Source organism: Lissotriton vulgaris, chromosome 5, assembly GCF_964263255.1.
Source record: "Lissotriton vulgaris chromosome 5, aLisVul1.2, whole genome shotgun sequence".
Lineage (NCBI taxonomy): Eukaryota > Metazoa > Chordata > Amphibia > Caudata > Salamandridae > Lissotriton > Lissotriton vulgaris.
Window position 1 is genome coordinate 21,283,251 of NC_141693.1, and position 23,735 is coordinate 21,306,985.

Below are 23,735 nucleotides of genomic sequence, written 5' to 3' on the forward strand. Positions count from 1 at the left end.
CTACTCCTTCTCTTTTAACAAACTGGACACTGGTCATCCCTGGACTATACCCAGTGCACTGGACACCACCACCCCTGACCACTGGACCCTCTCTGCGTAACACTTGTCTGTCTCAATCTTAAATACCCTTTTCTGATTATTCTGAATTGGGCAGGCCTCGCAATGAATGATGTCAAATGCAAGAATTAACTTATTGATCTTGTTGCCCCTCCATTTAATTCTAGATCTCATTATAAATCATGTAAATTTCAATAATTGATGCAGCATAAACCTATTAGATAGCAAACATTTTACATGTACAAACAGCACCAAATGCAACATATGCTTATAAATGGGAAAGGTGCACTCAAATAAATTATCATCTGAATACAGGAAGATGCAATGCTGGTACATAAGCAGAAAAGCGCAAACTTACATCATTCCCATTCACTCCATGCCTTAGAGTTCTTTTTTCATTTACCTCCCCCTCTCTTGTCTTACCTCAGTCTCTCTATTTCCTTCTAATTTTCCTCTGGTTTTATTATCACTTTTCTCGCCTTCTTTCTTCTTTCTCTGTTTCACCATCCTTTCCTCTCTTTTTTACATTTCTTCTTCTGGTCTTGCCTTCATTTTCTCTCTCATCACAATTCCGCCAATCTCATTATCACTTCCTCTCCATTAGTTTTTATGCTTTCCTCCAGTCTCACCATTACTTTTCTCCCTTTTCGTTTGTTTTACCATCGCTTTCTCTCCCTTCTCCAATCCCTCCTTTGATGTCACTATCTCTTTGCTTTATTCTCCTTTCCCTACCCTGATCTCACCACCACCTTCTCTCCCTTCTCTTCTCTCTTTGCTCGCCTCACCATTCATTCCTCTCCCTTTTTTCCTTTTTCTTTTATTTGGACTCACCATCACTTTTTCTCCCTCTGGTGCCCTCAGGAGTCTGTGAAGCCGGTGCTGAAAACCAGAGACGTCTCCCGAATGGAAGAAGTCCAGCAGGTGCTGTACTGGTGCTCGGAGCTGGCCCTGAGGCTCCTCTCTCCGTTCATGCCTTTCCTCACCGAGGAGCTCTGGCAGCGCCTTCCTCGGCTCCGTGGTGACTCCACGCCCAGCATCTGCGTGGCTCCTTACCCCTGCGGCGAGCAGCTGGTGAGTTGGTGGGTTAAAGGTGCAATGGATGACATTAAGGAACCAGGACAGGTCACCTCTACGGAAACTCATTACGTGTGTTCCATCTCCACAGGCTCACTGGCGCCAGCCTCAGGTGGAGACAGACTTCATGTTCATTCAGGAAGTGGTGCGTGTCATCCGGTCACTCAGGGTGATGTACCAGCTGAGCAAGGCCAGACCTGAGGGTGAGTAGAGCAGTCGGCCATGATGAGTAGGTGAAACAATGGACAAAGCGAGAGGCGATTATTAGCCCCAAAATCATGCCTCTGTATTTTATACCGTTGAGTGAACGCAGTAATGCAGACCTTCACTAACCCTAGAGGCAGCTTACTATCTCTATTTGTTCATGCTTGCCTGCCTTATTCAATTTTTGTGTTTTTGCATCTTGACAAATTTGTGTTTAAAATTCACAACTAATCTAACTGTTTATTTTCATACACAGTAGCTGGGGTTCCAACTCTTTCTTGGTCGGGCAGTACTTTGGGAATTTGGGATTTGTTTGAACCACACACACACACAAGTCTTGCTTGTGTAGGGCACTTTTTCCCAGAGAGAGTGGCCCAGTACCCTCTAGTATGAGGTTTAGGAGGTATAATAAAAGATTCCATCTTAATAGTACGGTGGAATGGTACTGTAGAAGGATAAGGCGTGCCGAGCAGCGGAGTCAAACATTGACTCATAAGTGAACGTCAAAAGCGTAAACAGCCAGGCCATCCTGGCCTGGGCTAGCGGAAGGAGGCTCGTGTGTGTGAGCAGAGTACTGCATCAAGATATCTTGGTTCAGGGGGTCTCAGCGAGTGATCTTTGAGAGGGAAGCTCTTACTCCACAGATTGCATTGTGAAGCCAACCCCATAGAACCAGATACACTTTCGATCTGTCTGTAGACTTAGGAATGGCCTGGGGCACAGGCTCTTATGGACGGCAGAGGCTGATACCTTTCACTTTGTGCCCTCTAGTGACGGTGATCTGCCCTGAGGAGGGCATGGCCAGGATCCTGCAGGAGTACCGAGAGCCGCTGCAGACCCTGTCCCTCTCTGGGACTGTGAGCGTCCTCCCATTGGCCGAGGAGGAGAGGATCCATGTCGGTTGCGCTGTTGGGATCATTAATGAGCATTGTCGGGTCTACCTCAACCTGCAGGTGAGAAAATGTACATCCTCTGGTCACGAGCCACGGGAGGCTTGTGTAGATCGAGAGTCTGGGATGTGAAGCACGAGAATGTTGGGGTATCTAAATACTGAAGGGGCCCTCAGTCGCCCTTCAGTTTTCACTTGATTCATATAACGGAGGTGCTGGAGCACCCTGGCCGCAGAATGGCCCCAAAAGTGGAATGAGTGTGAATTTCTTGCATGTGATGCCAGTTTCTGTCATTCATTGTAGTATGCAGCGTTCAGTCACTCTAAAAGTGCACCATCACTCAGTCCCACAGTGATGCAGCTCTTCCCATTCACAGACTTCTCTGTGGCTGGACATGCACCGCAACGTCTGCATGCAACCATGCCACTCGGGAGCAGATGTCTTCGCAGCAGACCTGGTGCTACGACCCAGTAATGTACCCCTCTGCTGTGCATGACACACAGCCGATGAGGTCTCCAGTACATGATCTCCAAGGATGTCCCAGCATCACCTGTCTCACGCCAGCGAGCACCAACCCTCCCAACCTGCTGACCTTGGCTCTGATCACGATTAGGGCACAGAAATCAAGAATTTGCCAAGAGCTCGATTAGTGGCCCCATCATGATTGAGGTCATGGAGTCCATTATGCACAATGATGTGGTTATGTCTGTTGAAGGTATCGGTTTTTTGCTGTTCCCACCCTCAGCCGTGCATATCATTTAGGTTCCAGGGACCCCCGTGTTTCATGAATTGTGGTCTGCCAGTCGCTCTGCTGATCTAGCTCGCCTCCTGACTATTTACTGGGGCTGTAAGGCTTGCAATGGGGTCTTCGAAGGGAGCAAGCACCAGCTCTCTGTTTGAGAAAGAACACTCCATGGAAAGGCTGCACAAAGCAAACCTCTGCATTCAAGGGGTTAGATATTACAACAAAGTAATCCTTCTACACAACATACGCAAGCGGAAACTATGGGTCTCATTTTTAAAATATGATTATTGTAAACCGTCCTTATCTGTATGGGAGCTAACGATAAATTAAACCATCCTGAGCAACTAACCAATATTATCAGTATTTACGAAAGTGAACACATCCGACAAGACCCCTGTGGTGAGCTCGCTGCTGATGATGCCAGCCTGGCGTGCAGGGCGGGAGACCCAGCAGCACTGTTGTTAAACTATGACTCTTGCGATGCCTCCACATATCTAATAAAGTGAGCCAAGTCCCGGGACCTTTCTCTGTGTGACAACCAGGGCCTCCTTTTATCGCTCTGGCAGATGTGATGCGATACGTACTGAGGTCCATCAGTAAGGAGACAACTGCCCTGAGCTCTGAGCACAGACACACTGCAAGCGTCGAGCACACACTGCAAGCGACGAGCACTGCAAGCGACGAGCACACACGCTGCAAGCGACGAGCACACACGCTACAAGCGATAAGTACACGCTGCAAGCGACGAGCACACACACTGCAAGCGACGAGCACTGCAAGCGTTGAGCACACACACTGCAAGCGACGAGCACATGCACTGCAAGCGACGAGCACTGCAAGCAACGAGCACACACGCTGCAAACGACAAGCACACACAGTGCAAGCGACGAGCACACACGCTGCAAGCGACGAGCACACACACTGCAAACGATGAGCACACACACTGCAAACGATGAGCACACACACTGCAAGCGACGAGCACACGCTGCAAGCGACGAGCAGACACACTGCAAGCGACGAGCAGGCACACTGGCAAAATAGTGCTAAGGAGATGACAGCGCTTAGGAGCACAGCACAGGGGGGCACAGCACTTTAGGAGCACAGTGCAGGGGGGGGCACAGTTCTAGCTTGGTCCCCCAGCAGTACTCACAGCAGGCAGTCCACCCCTTCCTGACAGTGCTGGATGGGCACAGTATCTTTCTTGGGGGGATGGATGGCAGGTCTCAGTGCAGGCTCTTGGGGGGAAGAAGGGGAGGTTGAGTTGGCAGGCTTCAGAGGCAGGATGGTTCCCTGCAGCACACCTGAGATGGTTCCCTGGGATCCCCCTTGCTGGGCTAGATCAGTAGGCTGGCAGAGTCCCTCATCTAACTTAGGAGCAGCAGGTCTTAAGCTGAGTCAGTCCCAGTAGTGTAGGTTCCCCCCTAGGCCCAAACGCCTATACTCCGGCAGAGGTTCCCCCAGGTCCAGTGGGGCCCCAGCTGACAGGCAGGTTTCCCTCCTTCCCTCTTATACCCCTAGGTCAGGTGACCCTCCTCTAAAGGCAGCACAGCATAACCCCTCCCAGGGCTGAAAGGTTCCAGGAGCTTCCACCTGTTGGGCTATGGAACAAAAAGGCGGGATGGCAGTGATACTGTATCCGGATGTCCCAGCCTGCTCCTAACTACTAGTGCGTGTACTCAATGGCCTCTCCGCAGTAGCAGGGGCCTGTGGCAGCCATGTTATTGGGAGAGAGCACCTGCACCTCAGCACTGTTTGGGAGTGGTAAGGCGCCCAGAAACCTAGGTCAAGCAAAAAGATAGTGGTAAAAATAAGGCAAAAGGGCAACAACAAAAAAATGGGTAAGATCACCCTAGGGCTGACAGGTCTAACAGGCTCCTGTACTCCCGCTGCCTGCTGCATGGCCCCTAACTCCCCTCTCGGGCCCCTCTACTCCCACTGCCTGCTCCACAGCCCCCTAACTCCCATCTTGGGCTCCTGTACTCCCGCTGCCTGCTGCACGGCCCCTAACTCCTATCACAGGCTCCTGTACTCCCGCTGCCTGCTGCACAGCCCCCTAACTCCTATCTCAGGCTCCTGTACTCCCACTGCCTGCTGCACAGCTCCTAACTCCCATCCCGGACTCCTGTACTCCCGCTGCCTGCTGCAGAGCCCCCTAACTCCCATCCCGGACTCCTGTACTCCCGCTGCCTGCTGCAGAGCCCCCTAACTCCCATCCCGGACTCCTGTACTCCCGCTGCCTGCTGCACAGCCCCCTAACTCCCATCCCGGACTCCTGTACTCCCGTTGCCTGCTGGGCAGGCCCTAACTCCACTCTCAGGCTCCTGTACTCTTGCTGCACAGCCCCCTAACTCCCATCTCAGGCTCCTGTACTGCCACTGCCTGCTGCACAGCCCCTAACTCTCCTCTCAGGCTCCTATACTGCCACTGCCTGCTGCCCAGCGCCTAACTCCCCTCTCGGGCTCATGTACTCCCACTGACACTGCACAGCCCCCTGTTATATTATGGTATGTTGTCCTGATTTATAAAGAGCATGGCTGCCACAGCATCAAGGCACCCCAGCTGTACAGCTAGCAGAAGCAGAGAGGACGAGCGAGCTGGTGACTGGAGAGTGGCCACGTCTTGATCATTTTCCTAAAGATCCAGTGGTCTTGCGTGCTACGGACAGCCAGAGGGACGGAATTTCAGAGGGCAGGTGCCAGTCCCAGAATGAGTGCCCCCCTACTCTTGTCCGGTGCGCCTGTAGTACACAAGCCAGGTGCAAATCCATAGAGTGCAAGGCTTGAACGGGGACATATAGAGAGTCCAGCTCGCTCAAGATTTGAGGACCAAGGCCATGGTGGATCTTGTGAGTCATACATAGGGCTTTAAAGTGGACTCTCTTCTCTATAGGTAGCCAGTGAAGAAGGGTTGAAGCATGGCAGTACTTAGGTAGTGCAAAGAGCGTGCGGGCAGACTCGTTCTGTGCCCGTTGAAGTCTTTTAGTCACAGATCTATTAACGCCCAATGGGCTTCAGGTGGTGTAGTACACCAAAACAAGTACCAGCCACTGCCTTAGCATGCCCCTCAAACGAGAGGGCACAGCCCATCAGAACTCTCAGGTTCTTGACCACAGATTTGGGGTGAGGGGAGGTTCCATGGGCCGCGGGCCACCATGGATTGCCCCACAGATGAGTGTCTCGGCCCACCAAGAACACCTCTGACTTGGTGGAATTTAGTTGAGACTGCAGATGTTAAATTCCCTCAGCCCAGAGGCGGCTGCGCCATACGGGAGCACGGGCTCACCCTGAAACCGCATATATTGCAGTGCGGGGGACAGGAATCGGGGGGCCAGCTGTAATGTCCATATAGGACCAAAGAATGCAGTGTGAGCAGGGATTCCTGTGTATAGACCAATCTGCGGGGCCCTCTAAAACCAGGGTTCCTGGCACGCAGACGGGCCTGTCTTTGGCACGCCTGCTGCACGTGTCAGCTGCGCGTCCGCTCCGGCATGCGTCTGATACATGCATAGGCCACTGAAAACAAGCCTGCCAACTTTCGTGTCCAGCTGCCACACCAGAAGCGAGTGTGAAACTATGTCGCGCTCTCCACTCAAATGGCACTTCTCCCGCGGCGGAACAGGGCAAGGACACACAGCGTGGGACAGAAGAGAATTCCGCTAAAAGAGTATGACAAAGATTAAACCAGAAAGATTACTCTACACTTAATTATTAAAACAATTAAAAGCTGCAGTTAAAATTGTCATTGGTCTAAAAATACAATTGCCCATCAAGAAAAGAGTTGTATGCTGTGCAGACCCTGCACTGTCTGCTTGGGCTCTCATCTCTGGCTCCTGCACTCCCACTGATGCTGCACAGCCCCCTAGCTCCCATCTTGGTCTCGTTACTCCTACCAGGCAGACCCTAACTCCCACCTCAGGCTCCTGTACTCCCGCTGACGTGGCACAGCCCCTAACTCCCCTCTTTGGTTCCTTCCAGGGGCTGGTGGACCCTCGGCAGGAGCTCCTCAGGCTAGCTCCTCGTCAGCAGAAGCTGGAGCACCAGCTGTCGGAGCTCAGGGCGCGGATGGAGGCGGAAGGTTACGGCGAGCAGGTCCCTCAGAGTGTCCAGGAGGAGCATCAGCGGAAGGTATGTGAAGAGTCAAAGTGATGCTGGTCACTGTAAAGGAGACCAGATGTCTTCACTTCCTGTTCTGGCGCTGGTACCCCATGTTGCCTCCACATTCTCCTACAGCCCCCCCCCCCCCCCCCTGCTGGTCCAGAGCCTTTGCCTACACTCTTATCTCTGCACCTCAGTCCTGGCCAGTATTAACCTGTGATACACCTGTACTGTGCACCTCCTGCTGCAGCACTGAGGCCAGACACAGCTGTGGAGCACCTCTGCCCTTGCCAGCAGCATCTCCTTTTAAAGTACTGGGCCCACACAGAGCTTCTGAGGCACCTCGGCTTACAGAACCTGCTGATCCAGTACTGTGGTCCCCCTTGGCCCTTCCCTGCATCACCTCCTGCTGCTCCAGTACAGTTGCCCACCTCAGCCCTCAGGGCCCCTATGTTGCTGAATCATTTTCCTTCCTGTTTTTTTACAGATCTTGGCCTTGGAGACGGATGCTTCTCGCTTGGCTGAGGTGGCGCAGAGTTTCAAGAGACTGTTGTCTGAAGAAGAAGGGACTGGAGTGTAGCGGAGCCTTCTTGCACCTGCAGAGATGATCAGACGAGCGGCCCGTATGGGACTCTGAGGCTGCAGTGATCTGTGATGGGATTAGAGTCACACCCCAGGGGTCGGAGTCCGTAAGTGGACACGCAGTCAGCAGGAAGGTTTCGCTCGGACATCCGTAGCCTTCCCTGGGCACAGCACGGCATAGGCTATAGAGTGTATGTAAAAGAAACGGACAACTGTGGACCCAAGGACCTCCTCTCCTGATTGAGATGTGTCCATAAAAGAGCCGTGGGTTGGAGGTGTAGTCGAGACAAATCATTGTGGAATCCCTCAGTGCAAGGATCGAGGGGCTGTGTGGATGAGCCGGCAGCAGTTCACCTGTGCTCATGCGTTCACCAAGAGAGGTCCCCGCTTCAGCCACTCGAGCACTCTCCAGCTAAGATCATTCTTTGAGAGTGCGGCCTAAGTTTGAGGTGAGGTACTGTTAACGTTGAGGTTATTATCCAGCCACAGTCTTTTGGGCGGATGGTAGGAGGGACTCAAGGCACCCCTCAAAGATGAGCATGTGAGAACATTGAGTGCAAAAAAGGGAGCACAACATGGCACATAGATGAATTGAGGTGGTGAGTGAATGAATGTTTGAAAGAGACAGTGTTCACTGTCTTCCCAATGGTATCATGGAGGGGGTGGGGGTCTGCGTCTCCAGTAACTGGAGGGGGCCGTCACGCCGTATCTGTCTATCGAGGACAAGTAGAGGGCTGTATCCCTGGGTCTGTGTGCTGGAGCTGGCTATGATCCCGGAGCACGAAAGGGAGGGATTTGGTCTCCTAATGGTATATGGAAGAAGCAGCTCTGAGTCTGTGATCTTTGGTCTTGGAACAGGAAGGTGGTCCTGGACCCAGAGTCGTTTAAATGTTGGTTGTGTTCTTGGAACATTGAATGGAGTTCCTGTAGCCCCACAGATGTGTCTTTACTTCTTTGCCTGTGGAACATTCAATACAGTTCCTGTAACCCCACAGCTGCATATTTGCTTCTGTGGCCATGGAACGTTGAATAGAGTTCCTGTAACCCCTTGCTTCTGCGCCGTAGAACATTGACAGGAGTTACTGTGACCCCACCGCTGTGTCTTTGCCTCAGTGACCGTAGAACATTGAATGGAGTGCCTGTGACCCCCGAGCTGCGTCTTTGCTTCTGTGGCCGTGGAACATTGAATGGAGTGCCTGTGACCCCCGAGCTGCGTCTTTGCTTCTGTGGCCGTGGAACATTGGCATGAGTTACTATAACCCCACAGCTGTGTCTTTGCTCTGCGCCGTAGAACATTAAATGGAGTGCAAAGCTTTCCCTCATTTGTGTAGGGCCGAACCCCTTGCATCCTCAGGGCACTTTGTATAATTCAGCCCTGGTTTTGCACCCCTAACTCATCTCTGTGATCATGCTCATTCCATCCACCATTGCATAGATCAGGTACTATTAGATTAGCTAATAGCACAGTATAGTGATGTCTCTCTGTGGCACTTACAGTTGCCTGAACATTCTTTAAAATGTGTTCATTTTCATTTTTGAAAATAATTTTGTAAGAAAAACATCCACGTATGAAATCAAAGGGTCCTGTCTTCTTTCTAAATGTTAGACATGTGGTTTCTGGTTGGATAGGGTGTGCGCCTAAGCCAGGCAGAATCCACCACTCCAGTCAAGGTAAGTCAGATACACAACCTGAATTAACCTGTGCTCACCCTCTGGTAGGTTGGCACTGAGCAGCCAGGCTTCACTTAGGAGGCAATCTGTAAGGTATTTGGGCAACACCTGAATTACAGTACCACAGTGAATACACCCCAAAAAGACTCCAGACCAAAATCTAAAAAAATAGATGACCTTTATCAATAAAACAAGACCAAAACAACAAAAATCCAATTTAATAAATCAAGAGTTAAGCACTTTTAAATAATTCAGCTCAAAAAGCAGTGTTTCAAAACTGGGCTGCTCTTAGAGAATTTATGCACATTTTTAGTTCTCATTTAGGTATTTCAACTCTTGATGTTTAAGGGATTACAGTGGGAGTGCGGGTGCGCCTGTGATCGAATGTGTCTGGTAAGTTTCTGTCAGGAATGTAGGAGGAAATCCTCCCCGGTGGTAAAGAGTGAAGTGCGGCCTGCGAGGACCTCTTGGGTCCGAAGTGAAGGTACCCCAGTCTGCTATTTAACTTGAAGGGGTAATCTGGACTAGCAACTCTAGCACGTCGGGAACAAATAAAATCAATTCATACCCCAAGCTGTTTGATGTATATTGCGGGCTTCCCAATGCTAGAGCACTTTGTGGCAAATCCCAGTGGCCCGGAGCAGGGTAGCAGGATTGAGGGTGGTGCACACGGGCAGCAAGGAATAGGCTGAGGGAACAGTGCCTGCCTGCTTTCCCCTTACCTGCTACTGGCTGACTACGGTGTCCGTGAGTGTGCCTCCAAGGCATCAGGGTTCCTGTAGCAGGACGGCGGGGTCAGCTGTCTATGGTCCCTGGATGTGGTGAATCTTTGTCCGAGTTGACCCAGATACAGGGGGGGGCTTCAGTGACACTGGCAACGGCAGCCCGCGACACTACTACGGGGCGAGGGCTGCCGCAGCGTCAGAAGACATGGGTTTTCCTTTGACGAGGCAATGATTCCCCCTGGACTGTTCTCGGCACAGCAGCGGCTCAAGTCACAATTACGTGTTTTTTTTGGGGGGGGGGGGGTTTTAAGTTTCAAAAACCTTTATTGATTCATAGAGCATGGTACATCAATGCATGAACTTCGAATAATGTCATTAAACATTAGAAAGCATATTTAGGCCATCTTCCCATGCTGTGTCGTATTTGTCATTAACTTAAAATTAAAGGGATAAGCAAAAGTCTCCCTAACCCCTCCCTCCCCCCCTTTACATAACATAGATAACCTTGTAGAAAGCTAATGTCTGTAGTAGTCCGGAAGCAGTCCATATGCATAGCAGACGTACACAGAGCGATGTAAGGGTGTCGTCCATCTCCTGTAACCCACCCTCCCAGTTGCCAGTGAGGAGACATAACAATCAGGCCTTGACCCCGACACAGAAATCTTAATTAGGTCTAATCCTGTATGAAGACAGAGCGAGCAACAAATACAAATACAGTCCTAGTAACAGGTGAGCAGTAATAGAGTACGTGCGGATAAGGATTCACTCAGATGTTGCAGTGAGTAGCGTTGCAGTGGGTAGAGCCTCCCCAGCCGGAATTTCTTCTTCCTCTGCACTCAAAAGTCACAATTAAGTTGACAATTTTGAGCTGCACAGTTCACAGTGCGGAAGTTTATATGGAAAGGGGAGCTCTTGGGGCCCACAGTCGGGCACCACGCAGTCCCAATACAGTGAGTGCGGCGCAGGGCTCAGGTGAGGCACCGCACTACAGTCTTTTTGACAATGTCCAAGCATGCGAGGACCTTGGATAAAAACCGGAGGCAAGCCAACAAGCCCTTGGAGTTCTGGGGGGATAACAGGATGAAGAGGGTAGGATCCTTCCTACCTCACGTTGGCGGTAGCAGGCAACAGGCCAACACAGCATTGCACACTGCAAAGTGGCAGTCACTCCTGGCAACATAGCAGTCCGCTGGTAGCAGGCCATCACAGTAGAGCAGTGGTAAAATGGCCGTCCCTCCTTCCAGCGTAGCTCCTTTGAGTTGCATAGTCTCCTCAGGACCCCAAAGTGAACTAGTTTGGGGGTGTCAGTGGTCCAGTACTTATACCAAAATGTGTCTTTGAAGAGGCCTCTGAATTCTCATAAGGTCCCTGCCCTACCTTCCCTGGATCCATACACACTACAGGGGAGTATGCTGGTCTTTGTGTGGGAACATGCACATAACTGTTCAGGTGCAGAGGTCAGTCCCTCCCTCCTAATATACTGCAGGAAGGCCCATCAGCCAGTCTAGAGGAGCTGCACAAAGCTCAGCTGTCACCCTGACCCAGACTGGTATTCAGAGACAGGCAGTGGCTCAGGATGTCTAAAGTAAGAAAATGCCAGCTTTCTAAAAGTGACATTTTTAGACCAACATTTTAAATACTAACGACCAAAATCTGCGTTCCTAAATTGTGAGTCCAGAGACACCAAACTCCAATTTTCTATCTGCTCCCAATAGGAAGTTCCACTTAAAAGATGTTTTAAGGCTATCCCCGTGTCAGCCTGTGGGAGAGATGGGCCTTGCAGTAGTGAAAACCTATTTAGCAGTTATTCACTACCACAACATGTCCTACCTTTTTAAATACACTGTACCTTGCCCTTGGGTCTCTCTGGGCCCTACCTTAGGGGTGAAACCTCAGATATTCGACAAGAAGAAAACTTAAAACCAATGTTTCTCTGGGACTGCCCCCCGAATGTCTAACACTTTGTCCACTGAAGTCAGAATGAATCCCTCAACTGCATCCTTCAAGAAAGAAGTAAAAGTACCCCTTATGAACAAATTTCTCCCCTGGATCCTAAGATACCCATCCCGATTCCTCAATTTTTCTCATGAGTACAGCTTACCGACAGTGCAGGTATGGGCAGTGAGGTGGGGCAGGTCGGGCGGGGGGGCGACAGGTTACTTAAAACTAATTAAGTAAATAAATACAACCTCTTACCTTGTGCTCGCGGCATCGCCCCTCCGCCGCCCCGTCCCCACTGCTCTTACCTGTGCCGGCCGCCACTGCTTACTGACTACTTTGTGTTTTTGACTCATAAGTCCTGACATTATCCTCCATTTTCTGGACAGTACCTGAGCCTGCAGTTTTCTTGATTATGATACTTTTGTTTTTATTGTTTATCTCCTCTGCTCCCTGAACATTGTAAAGCTTACCCTTCCTTTCTGGGTACTACCCTATCCTGTATTTTTCTCAAATATGATCTTGTTGTTATTACTCTCCTCTCTGTAAATTGTAAAGGGTTCTGATACCCACAAGGGTCATGTTCGCGCTATTAAGATCCTGTCAAAAAATATATAGTGAACTGAGGACATATCCCATGCCATGGAGGGCTGTTTTACTCGGGGGTCAGCGCGATCTCGGTGCTCCTCCTGAGCACGGATTGGCAGCTCTTGTCTTACTTTCCTTGTAGGCACTCAGTGCCTGGCTCCCTGAGTGTGGGTGCCATCTTAGAGGAAGCTAGGCTTCCCTTTTATTGATTTTATTATTTTAAATTTCTCACTGTTGTTTAATTTTGTTTTCATTTACCCGTATACTGTTCTCATAGCGGAGCCTGTGAACTCTGTAGGGGCTGATGACCCCAGTTCAGCCTCCCTGTTGATTTATTTGCCCACTAACTTTGCCTCGTCACCGGAACTGAGGACACTCCCCCTGCCATGGACGGCTGTTTAACTCAGGGATCAGCTACACCGCAAAGAGGGTGCGCCCGTCCGCGGCTGGATCTTACCGAGCATCAGGACCCCTGCCCATCTTGATAGCAGCAAACAGTCACTGATTACTTTTACTGGTAAGGAACTATGCTCGCTTAAGATCTTCACCCTGCAGCATAGCTGTGATAGCATCAACATAGTTGACCTTACCAACGCACATTGCCATAACTGTGGTTTTATGTTAACCACGCATGGTATGCATTCTGCTCCTGTGCGGAAAGACTTGAATTGCAAGGGATAGGATTTCCCCTCCATTACCGCAGCAGCAAATACGTCAGGACCCCATGATTATACACAGCTGGATCGCATCACTCTACCTGAACCTCCTGATGTTGTTACATGCCGTACACACTCTGCTGTTATTAACGCACTATCAATTCCCAATCATAAAAATTACATTTCCTATTTGATGAACAGCCAGCCGTTGGGCTTTTTATTTGTCACAGCAACTTGGGCCGACCAATCTGCAGGTCCAGATTTTTGTATGGCAACCCCCCCTGGATTTTAGGTCTCGCTAGAGCCAGCGCATGCGCTGCTCTGCGAGACATATAGTAGGGGCTTTAAAAAGTGCTACCACACGCTTCTTTGGCTACCTAGTGCTTGCGTTCACACGTGCGTGCCCGCGCGCAACCGCCAACTTTTCAGCACCCGATCAGGCGCCATCTGTCTTTCCTCAAAAGGGGGCCCTCCCCAAAAAAACTGGGCCACCAGCGAGCCATGTGTACAGCTTCAGAAGATAGGGAAAATGCTTGACACTAGATGGGATGCATCCAGTTACAGATCTGTGAAAGCTGTTTGAAACTGCTTCCCTGCCTTGTGCAAACATTTTGAGAATGCTTCTAAAGACCCATCCAGACCCATAAGAGACCGGAGTAAGTATGAAGGTCTCCTGAAGAAGCTTACATCCTATTCTTTTATCAGAGATTTGGGGGTAATGTGTGATGCACTTCAAGAGCTCAAAGACTTATCACTCTCCTTACAGAGGAGGGACGTTACATTTGTTAATGCCCACAGACTTTTGGTTAGTCAAGAACGTAAATTTAGAGCAATGAAGGACTCACCAGGGGAGTTTGCATCTGCGGCTCAGAGAGCAGTTGACCAGGGCAATTTCAAGAATGTTTCTCTTTTCCATGATAGAAGTAACTCTGTTGCCCTTAATCAAAATCAGTTTTACCAAAGTCTATCTGTAAATATCACTAAACGATGTGCCCCGGATTTTGAGAAAGAACTTCTAGCCAGGTTCTGTGTGCTAGATGCAGGCAACTTGCCTTCTGGTGATGAATGCATTCTTTATGGTGAAATAGAGATCCAGAAACTGTGTTCAGAGTTTCGGCTGCCAGCAAGAGATACTATCCAAGCTTTTAGACTTTTCAAAGATTTTGGTGGTAAGAAAACCCCTGAAGCATTAAAAAAGTTAGTAGTTTGCATGGAAACCCTGCCAGCAAGTAATGCGGATTGCGAGAGAGGTTTCAGCGCAACAAACTCAATTGCTTGTCCAACAAGGGCCTCTCTTCTTGTAGGACCATCTCTTCATGCTTATGGGTAAAACTCAATGGTCCTCCATTTGAAACATTTGACGCAAAGCTGTATGTAAAGAGTTGGCTGGCAAAAGGTAGAAGGTCTGCTGAAGAAAATTGTTGTGAGAAACCCCAGCAAAAGATACACAGTGAATATCTTCAAGCGTTTTGGGAAATCCTGCAATAGATTTCTAAGTGATGTAAATAATTTTTACATGTTTTTTGAAGTGTTTGGTATTTTATGGCTTAAACTTAATAAATATACCTTTTTGCCTATTTTATTATCCTTTGCTGGATGCGACATCATGATTTTCTTAAGCACACAATGCTAGTTATCTTGATTTAGACCACGCCCCTACTCGGATAGGCCACACCCCTTTAAGAAATTTGCCACGCCCCTTTTAGAGCACCACCAGTTTTTCTTTCCCACTTAAAGCCCTGCCTACAGCTACACCGTCATTTACATTGGTGTTTGCTTGCAAGTCCAGGCTTACTTTTGCAAAATACAATGCAGCAGCAGCTTTCCTTTTGGCGAGAGGTGATGTTTTTGTTTTCGCTAAAACTTCCCCAACATTTCTTAGCCGCATTATTAGTGTTATTGTTTACATATTTCTTATGCGTGTAAACCGTCCATTGGTCAACTGTTTGTTTGCTTCTTGTTTACCAAGATGAATGTCACCAATGCGTTCTAGTGTGCGTGCTCTCTAGTGTGCGCCTCGGTGTCTCGTTTCTGTAACTTTCCTTTATACCAGTGGGTTCAGAACGCAACGTTCTCCAAGCCTCGCTTTCTGGCCTGAGGCACCCCCTCCCCCCCCACTTCACCCCCTCCCCCACTCGTCGGCTGAGGCTGTCTCTGGCGCTCAGCTGAGGTGATAAATAAACTCTAGACTCCACCTCCTTTCATCTTCCCTGCACAGATAAATAGTAATCATGGAAAAAAAGGCTTAACTCCGGTCAAATGTTCAGAACACAAGATATGTTGCAAACTTCCCATTCGGCGGCAGTAAATGCTATGGCTACCATTAAGTGCCCACCCCACAGTGTCGACCAAAGCGCATCAGATTTCTTGCTGGGTCCTATGGTTTTAACTAGTGGCAAAACGCGTCTTTCAGAATCCCACTGGCTCAGGTCTCTGTGAACTGCGTCAATCAGTTTGGTGCACTAGATTTATTGTCACCTTTACTTGTATGTTCCACAATAGGTGGGATGTTAGATCGATGGTGGAAAACGGTGTGCACACAAACTAATCCGGACGCAATTAATTGCTTCCTCAGTAACTGTGAGTTTGAATGTATTCAAATTATTAGAGGCTTTGTTCAAATAGGAGCCTGTTCTCCGTTCCAACTGGGCACCTTCTGCACGTGCGCCTCTTCCAGAATGCTTGGAAGCTCGCACTTAGAATACTACGTGGAACACACATGGGTAATAAATGGTCTATGCAGCCATCAGTTATACCTCGGACAGCAATATCTTTGGTGACAGTGTGATGACCAACAGGGCCGGACAGACTACCGAGCGGTTTGGCATGCTGCTGAGCTGGGGGCTGATGTCACTGCGGTGGGGGCTGATTTTACTGCGGTGGGGTTGATTTTACTGCGGTGGGTGCTGATTTCATGGAGACCTGCGTGTACTGCAAAATAATTAAAGCAAAACTAATTTTGTTTACTACACGCAGGTCCCCATCAACAAAATCGGGCCCCAGCTCAGCAGCCTTCCAAAATGCCTGGTAGCCTGTCCGGCCCTGCTGACCAAACCTAGCAGAGACTCGAGAAACGGCAGCAGCCTGCCGCAAGCTCATGATGAAACACCATCTGGCAAATAGATTGCACTGGCAGTTTATATTTGTGTCTGTGATATGGAGAAGTGGTGGAGCTCTCTGATCGAGGTTAAGTTTATGGCCACAGGGCATTTCACAAAGTATTGGAAAACACGTGTGAACTATGCCTGTGCTCCGTTATATTTTATCAATGTTGCAGGTATCTCACGCCTTTCTCTGCTACACAAACGGAGTAATGTATGTACATCTGTTTGTATATGGTGTTCGTGTCCATTATTTTAAAACTAGAAAAGCGACCTGTTTACCAAAAAGCTTTCATTTTATTTTTTTCATTTTTTTTTAATATAGTGTTACGTTGCCTTTAACAACATCATATAAAAGCTCAACGAAGAAAAACATAAATGCCATTAGCAAAGTCTCATTAACACTCTTGTTGTTAGGGATGCAGCATTACTTAAAACGTTTATATTTATCACAGCCAAAGTGTCCCAATACCAACCCCAGTATCAGTATGAAGGTATTTTAGGTTCCCATGCACCACACGCGATTTAGTGGAAGAAGTGTTGTCATTGATACTGAGCACCGGGACGAGTATCGGCGTTCTAATACGAACGACAGGAGCCCTATTACAGGCTTCGGTTCCGTGTGTCTCGCCCCATTGGAGTCGGACCTTGAACCCTTTGCTATTGCAGTCATTAGTAATAATTGACAGCCCTAGGTTAATCACCAATTCCCAGAATTATCCTATTCGCAATCCAATTTGATCGCCGCCCTGGAACGTTTTCCCGTATTGCAGCTCCTTAACGGGAGTGTGGACTAATAGTCTGCAGGCACCTTGGTTCGCCTTCAGTTTCGTGACGATCCCCCGTGGCTCACGCCTGCCCCGGACCTCCATGAGTGGCTGGCAGGGAACTGATAATCGAGTGGCCATACTCGAATCCACACCACCCGAGTGATAGAATTACCTTATTGGAAGTTGGTAATCCTTGGTAGTACCCCTCGAGGTACCACTGCAATGATCTGTTGACTCCGATCCCTCGAACTGAGACCGCAATCAGACGCACAGGTTGATGCCCCAACCAGGCACCTTGAGCTGATGCTTTTTCATTCAGGCTGATAATGAATGTCCTGATGAAGATCCTTTAATGGTAGTAGGATCGAAACGCCGTCGACATGATATGTGGTTAAACAGTAGTGTACTACTATGTGCCTGAATTCTTTATGTTTCCACATATGTGAAGCAGATGTACTTTAAATTTGCTGTTTGCTCCTAATTTGTGTATGCCTGAAATGCCCTTAGTGTCTGTATTGTAGCATTGTGGATGCAGGATTGTGTCCCACTGTCTAAATGCTGGTTCGTCTAATTTAACATATTTATACATTGAATAAAATTCAAGTCCGGCTGGACTTTTTTTCATTATAGTGCTTATTGTGGCCTATAATTATTGTTACGTTGATTTTTCTTGTCAAGGACCTTTGTCTTTTAGTTAATTAATACCCCAGGTCCTTGCTTACCGAGTGAGTTCCCTTGTTCTTTGTTAAAGATTGATGGCAAGGGACAGACATACTCCAGAGATCCAGGCTGCATTTGCGGATAGTGCTCTTCTTATAAAAGCTGCATATGAGATCAGAGACAAGAGGCGAGCGCCGATGGAGCGGACAAGCAGTTGTTTGGCCAATGCTGCCACTTTGCTTTCAAGGGCTGGAAGAACAGAGGACGCTTGGAAACAAATGTAATGGAATACCCAGCAACGAAGTGAGGGTTGAGTTTCCGACCTGCACCAAGCAGAGTGGTGGTAAAGAGCAGCCGTTAAGCTTGTTCAGCTGGCAGCTGACTTTGGTTTGCCATCTGCAGGGACCTTAGCGGAAAAAGTAATGCAAGATTTCTCTATCTCTGGGGAACAAAAACATTTTTGAACAAGCATTGACATAGCCAATAGGTCTCGCTATTGGGACCTTTTAGTATAGTATTTAGTTATGCAGCACAATATCCTTGGGGCAACAACATCAACTGTTGCATGGCTAAACACTTATAAGGTCCCAAAGGCGAGACCTATTGGCTATGCCAATGCTTGTTCTGTTTACAGACAAGATAAACCCTGCGTCTGCGCTGATTTACCATGACAGCCTTATTGTGGCAGGTGAGACAGTCCCTTCCTCAGTTTGTGATGCCTTCATATTTAACATATGCACAAATAGAGGTGTAGGGTCCCACTACTAATCAGCCTGGACCTCAATAATCGAAAAACAGAGCAAATTGGCTGATCAGGATTGCTGAAAACAAATTATAGAACAACACAGCCAAACCGTACTGTGTAGCCAAGAGGTTGTATATTTCCAAACAAATTTATTGTATTCTAGGAATGAATTTGTATTATTTCATCAAAACACATGACATCAAAGAGACATTCCATCAAAACAGTTAGTGCAAAAACATGGAAGAATATATACAATATATACAAAAATACTACAATTAAGGAAACATACACTTAAGGAAAACACTCAGGATTTTTGGTGACACCAACTACTATGCCTCAAAACAAATTACATAGCACAATAGTTGCGATGTGTACAATTTTTACAATTTATAAGTGAAGAAAGCCAGTCCTTTGCTAAAAAAACCAGTAAGACAGGCGGATCTAGAATGAATTTGCCTGCCTGTCTCAGAACACCTGTGGGTAGAGATTTTTGGAATTGACAGGAACGGCCCACATGAGTGGTCTGAATTAGTCCCTAGCTGCACTCTTTGTTCTTGACACAGGCTGGGAGTCAACGCGTTTCGAACCTTAGTGAGTCTAGGTTCTCCTCAGGACGAGGATTGGGTAAAAGTGTACCTAAAAGGAAAATTGGGAATGGTGTCAGAAACTGTATATATAGTGCTTTTTGAAGAGTACTCTCTGACTTGCTACCCATAAGTAAGTTGGTTTACCTTCTTGGCCGACACAACGGCTGCGTGGGGAGAAGTAGATAAAGCCACCGGAAAGTGTTCTGCAAAGGCAAGGATGGAGGCAGTCAAGACAGAGGTATAGACGGTTTGAAAGGGCACAGGTGCGGAATAGGTAAGGGTGAGCCAAATACCTGGATGCAGTGTCAATGATGCCAGGATCCGAGGCGCCCAAGGCGAGGTGTGTGATTCAAAGGAGACTCACATTCTCTTTTTCTATAATTGAGGAAGGCTGAGGGGCAAAGCACACAGTGAATAAGTCAGGCTCTAGAACAATAATGGCAGTGTGTCGGGTCAGTAGGGAAGTACATTACAGGAAAAGCGTCTCCTACCTGCACCCAGGCCCGGCTCCAGGAATTTATATTTGGGTGGGCCAATGGTGCATTCGGGTGGGCCACTGAGTTAATCGCGGCTGGCATGACTAGCGGGGGGGATGGAGAGGGGGCAGGGGGTCACGCGCGGGGGGGGGGGTTAATTTAATAATATATTTTTTTTTTAAGTCTCGCTTACCGGGTCCCATGTCTTCTCGGCTACTGCCCAGGATGCAAGCAGCCAGGCTCCCTGCCCAATGCTGCATAATTCCAGTGGCCCTTGTTATATCCATACACCCCAGCAGGAAGCAGTAAATGAGTGTGCTATCTGAAAAAAGAACCTACAGGCGTAAACATTTTCAGTTCGCTGGTTTTGATTGAAAGGGCTTTATGTTTTTTCCAAGGAAGGAGTACATGATCAAACATTTGGTCTCTCAAAAAGAACCATAGCAGTTGTTGTGGGGCGGGCCTCCTTTGACTGAGGTAACTTAAAAGTTGCACAGTGGTGGCACTAGGGCCCAGGAAACTCGCTGCCAAGGGCATCTGCTGACAAAGTCTATACATTAAATGCCACATCTCAAAGAGACAGGTAAGGCAGGGTTAGTTTCTGGTTCAATTCTGAGTTTGAGATGGGAGGTTCGTAGAGCAGTGAGGATGCCTTTCCTGGCCAGCATGAATTGGAGTTGGGCCAGCCATCCACTGCGAGGAGGGATGGAGGGAGCAGAACCCTGTTTTTTGCCCCCATCACCTCCTGTTCCAAGGGGAGTGAAAACTCTGGCCTGCAGGGGCAGCATCTCCCGTGGTGAGGCCTCACTGTCATACCCTAAGACCGAGGTGTTCAAACTTTTTTGCACGGAGCCCCCAAAGCAAAATGTTTTGAAGTCGGGGACCCCTGCAAAACTTTATTCCAAGGATTGGGAAACAGGAGAGGCAGGGCTGAGCGCAACGGCAGAGCTTTTGAGATCAAATCATGGATACTTTTTTGGTAGCTCATAATCCACAGTAAATGTGAAACATATGATAGAGAAAGTCATCAAACAATAACAGAAATTGACAAAAAAACTGTTCTCTCCATAATTTGGTTCTTGTGAGCCCCTCGCACTCCTGGACCCCAATGGAATTGCACTTTCTGCACTAATGATAGCTGAGGCCCTAAGTAGCCCTCCACCTCCTCTGCCTCTTTCACAACTTACCGACCATGGCTATCACTCCAATCTTGAAACAGGTTATCCATCCCTTTTTTGGTTTTATGTAGGGAGGACCCGGCCCAAGGGCATTGGGAAACTTTAAATAAGCACCATTTACATTACACAAACACAAGTTCATATTAATTTATTATATATATATATATTTTTATTGTAGGCACTGGACTATTAAATGATTTGAGTTGAGCTGACAGGAGGACCTGAACTAGGTTCCAAAGTAGGACACAACTCCTCCCTTTTAGAAATAATGAGCTCCAACGTGCTGCCCCCACCTTTTTGCAGTAAAGGTGCTCTCATCTCTCTGTGAAACGCCCTTTGCGAAGCTTGACTGGTCACCTTTCTTTTGCTTTTTGCTATATTTGGGTATTATACCAGCAGTATTGAGGTGAAACCAATGCCCAGATAGTTTTTACCACATGTAAAAATGACAAAGTAACAAATCAAATGTATGACAAAATGTTCTGTATAACCCCACATTATTTTCATTTTTATGCCACATAATTTAGTCAACCCTGCCACATGATTTAGTCCTTCCCTGCTGCATAATTCCAGTGACCCTGGCTTTAATAGGCCTCTCATGACATTGGACCCTATGCAACTGGTTAAGCAACACACATAAAAGCAGCCGAGGAGCTAATATATGCTTTATCTGATGCCAGAGTGCTTTCTACCACAGGCATGGAACGTGTAGCTCTATAAATACACTAGTTACTATTTCCCACTGTGAAAACCAGGTTTCAAATCGGCGACTCTGGTCACACAGAAATCTGCAGTGATTGCTTTAGATAACAGAGGTTTATAACGTAAGAGTATATTTTCCCAAAATCCGTTTCATTTGCTTTTTTTTTTCATTTACTGTGTGCGTGTTTTTTATATATGCAATTATATGAAAATGAAAAATTTACATAGTTATTAGCTTGTTGTGTTTACCCTTGAGTCCCGTCTCCCTACTCAATGACAGTGCCCCAGGAAACACTCAGGATTACAGGTGCAAACTTTTTATGCTGTTTAACTTCTGCATATAAAAGAAGACAGCCTGTGAACTCACCAGATAAACGTACGCTTCCAGGCTATCTTCATTTACAGTTCCTTCCTTGCAGACGCAGTTGTGCCCCCCTGGGAATGCAGTCACGGGCTCCCAGGGAGGCGTGCACCACCGTTTGAAGATCTGTGCCCTAAGGCCAGGGCGGAAGCTCCCACCACATGCTGTACCTGCTGGCTGTGCCCCATTGTCATTCTGTATGTGACAATGGGCCGCGATAATCTGTGCTGGGCTGCGCAGAGGCTGCAGCAGCCTCATAAATTCCGATCAGGAGAGCCAGCCCGAACACCGATGGGGGTAAAAAACGGCTCACATCAAGCCTCGGGCCAAGGCCCAAGGCTCATGTTTGGGTGGGCCAGGCTCAAGTTTGGGTGGGCCTGGCCCACCCGGCCCACCCTCTAGAACCGGGCCTGCCTGCACCAAAAATGTGCTTGTGTGGAGATGACCGAGCCGCGGAGAGTGCAGAGCGGCGGGGCGGGAATCAATCTGCCATAAACAGCTGTAAAGAACCAAAGACCGACGAGTTATGTTTGAGACGCATTTACCATACGGCGTCAGGGAATCAGGACAGCCTGGGGGCTACTTACTTCAAACCTTCGATAAGCGGAGTCTGAAGTTGTTCGTGCCTGGGAAAAAATCACCAAGTGAACACCACCCTCGTAGGGAGAGGAATAACCGCGAGGGGGCGTAGCGATAGAAAACGGACTTAAACACGTTCCCGAGGATCTTGGTATTCGTAGTTCAAGAGTGGTAGAAAGTGCCGGCAGAGGGGGGAGAGGAGCGTAAAAGCGCAACCCTTTCCTTACCATGGTGTCACTTCTGACACGGTCCATAGATGATTAACAATCGACCGTGACCTCACTGTGCAGGAACATATTTGCAATCTTGAACATTTGAAGCATACAATCCAACTGACTCGCGAAGCATAAATAATGGTGTTGCTTCTTAATCCAAGGTAAATACCTCAATGGTCAACAGTATACCTAGACCTGACAGTACATAGACGTTTGTGGGGAGCTTTGAACATTTCAAACCTACAATCCAAATTACTCGCAAGACATATATAGTAGTGTTACTTCTTAGTCAGAATGCATACATTGAAGGTCAACAGTAGCCCACAGTGTCATAGTACCTAGACCTCTATACGGAGCTAGAACAGTTATGACATCAAACCCACATTGCACGCAAAGTCTGGACAGATAAAACATTGTATGGCATAATGTCCAGATCCTGGAAAGATCATATCATAGTAGTCCCTACTATAGTTAGTAAAGAAAGCGAAAATAGGCTCTTAAAAAGTGTCCTGTATTGAGAACAGTACCCCAATTTCCGCAAACCATGTTGCCAATCGCCATGATTTAAAAAGCACCAAGTAATACACCCATCTTATGCCATCATTGATTGCAGAGTGGAAATAGCAGTAATAAAAGAAAGAGAAATGTAACAGAATATTTACAACAGCAAAGGAAAGAATGTGGTTTCGTGCAAGACCAAGTTGCACCAAGGTCTACAGCAAAATTTAACATAGCACTATTTAATAAGCCCTTACATAAAGGCTTGCTTCTGTGTCACCCTCCTGGACCTAGACGTACATTTTTTGACTATATTGGGTCCTTCCTAGAGACTATTACGTGTGAAAGAGACTTCACCATACTAGGGGATTTTAACTTTCACTTGGATGCTGTATCAGATAAAGAAACCGCGCCCTTGCTGGATACATTGGGCTCGCTGGGGCTCCTACAAAAAATTAACGTACCTACACACTCGGCCCAACATACTCTCGATGCCCTTTTTACTAATAACAAGCTGATCACTATCAAGGAGGTTCTTCCTTTAGTTTGGTCCGATCATCATGCTATCATATTAAAGATAAACATGTTAGAACGGCCTACGAACCCTAGACCTTGCCTTTTAAGGCACTCTCTGACTTG

General features: G+C 47.9%; 1 protein-coding gene across 1 annotated transcript in view; it reads left to right on the plus strand.

The window, feature by feature from the left end:
* VARS2 (valyl-tRNA synthetase 2, mitochondrial) overlaps positions 1–14,799 on the plus strand; it is a 228,570-nt gene extending 213,771 nt beyond the window's left edge. The window contains exons 26-30 of the mRNA XM_086920692.1: positions 919–1,128; positions 1,223–1,334; positions 2,107–2,288; positions 6,945–7,094; positions 7,552–14,799. Of these exons, the coding sequence (XP_086776818.1) occupies positions 919–1,128; positions 1,223–1,334; positions 2,107–2,288; positions 6,945–7,094; positions 7,552–7,644 (747 nt within the window). The 3' untranslated portion in view covers positions 7,645–14,799. The remainder of the gene's footprint in view (positions 1–918; positions 1,129–1,222; positions 1,335–2,106; positions 2,289–6,944; positions 7,095–7,551) is intronic.
* The last annotated feature ends 8,936 nt before the right edge of the window (positions 14,800–23,735 follow it).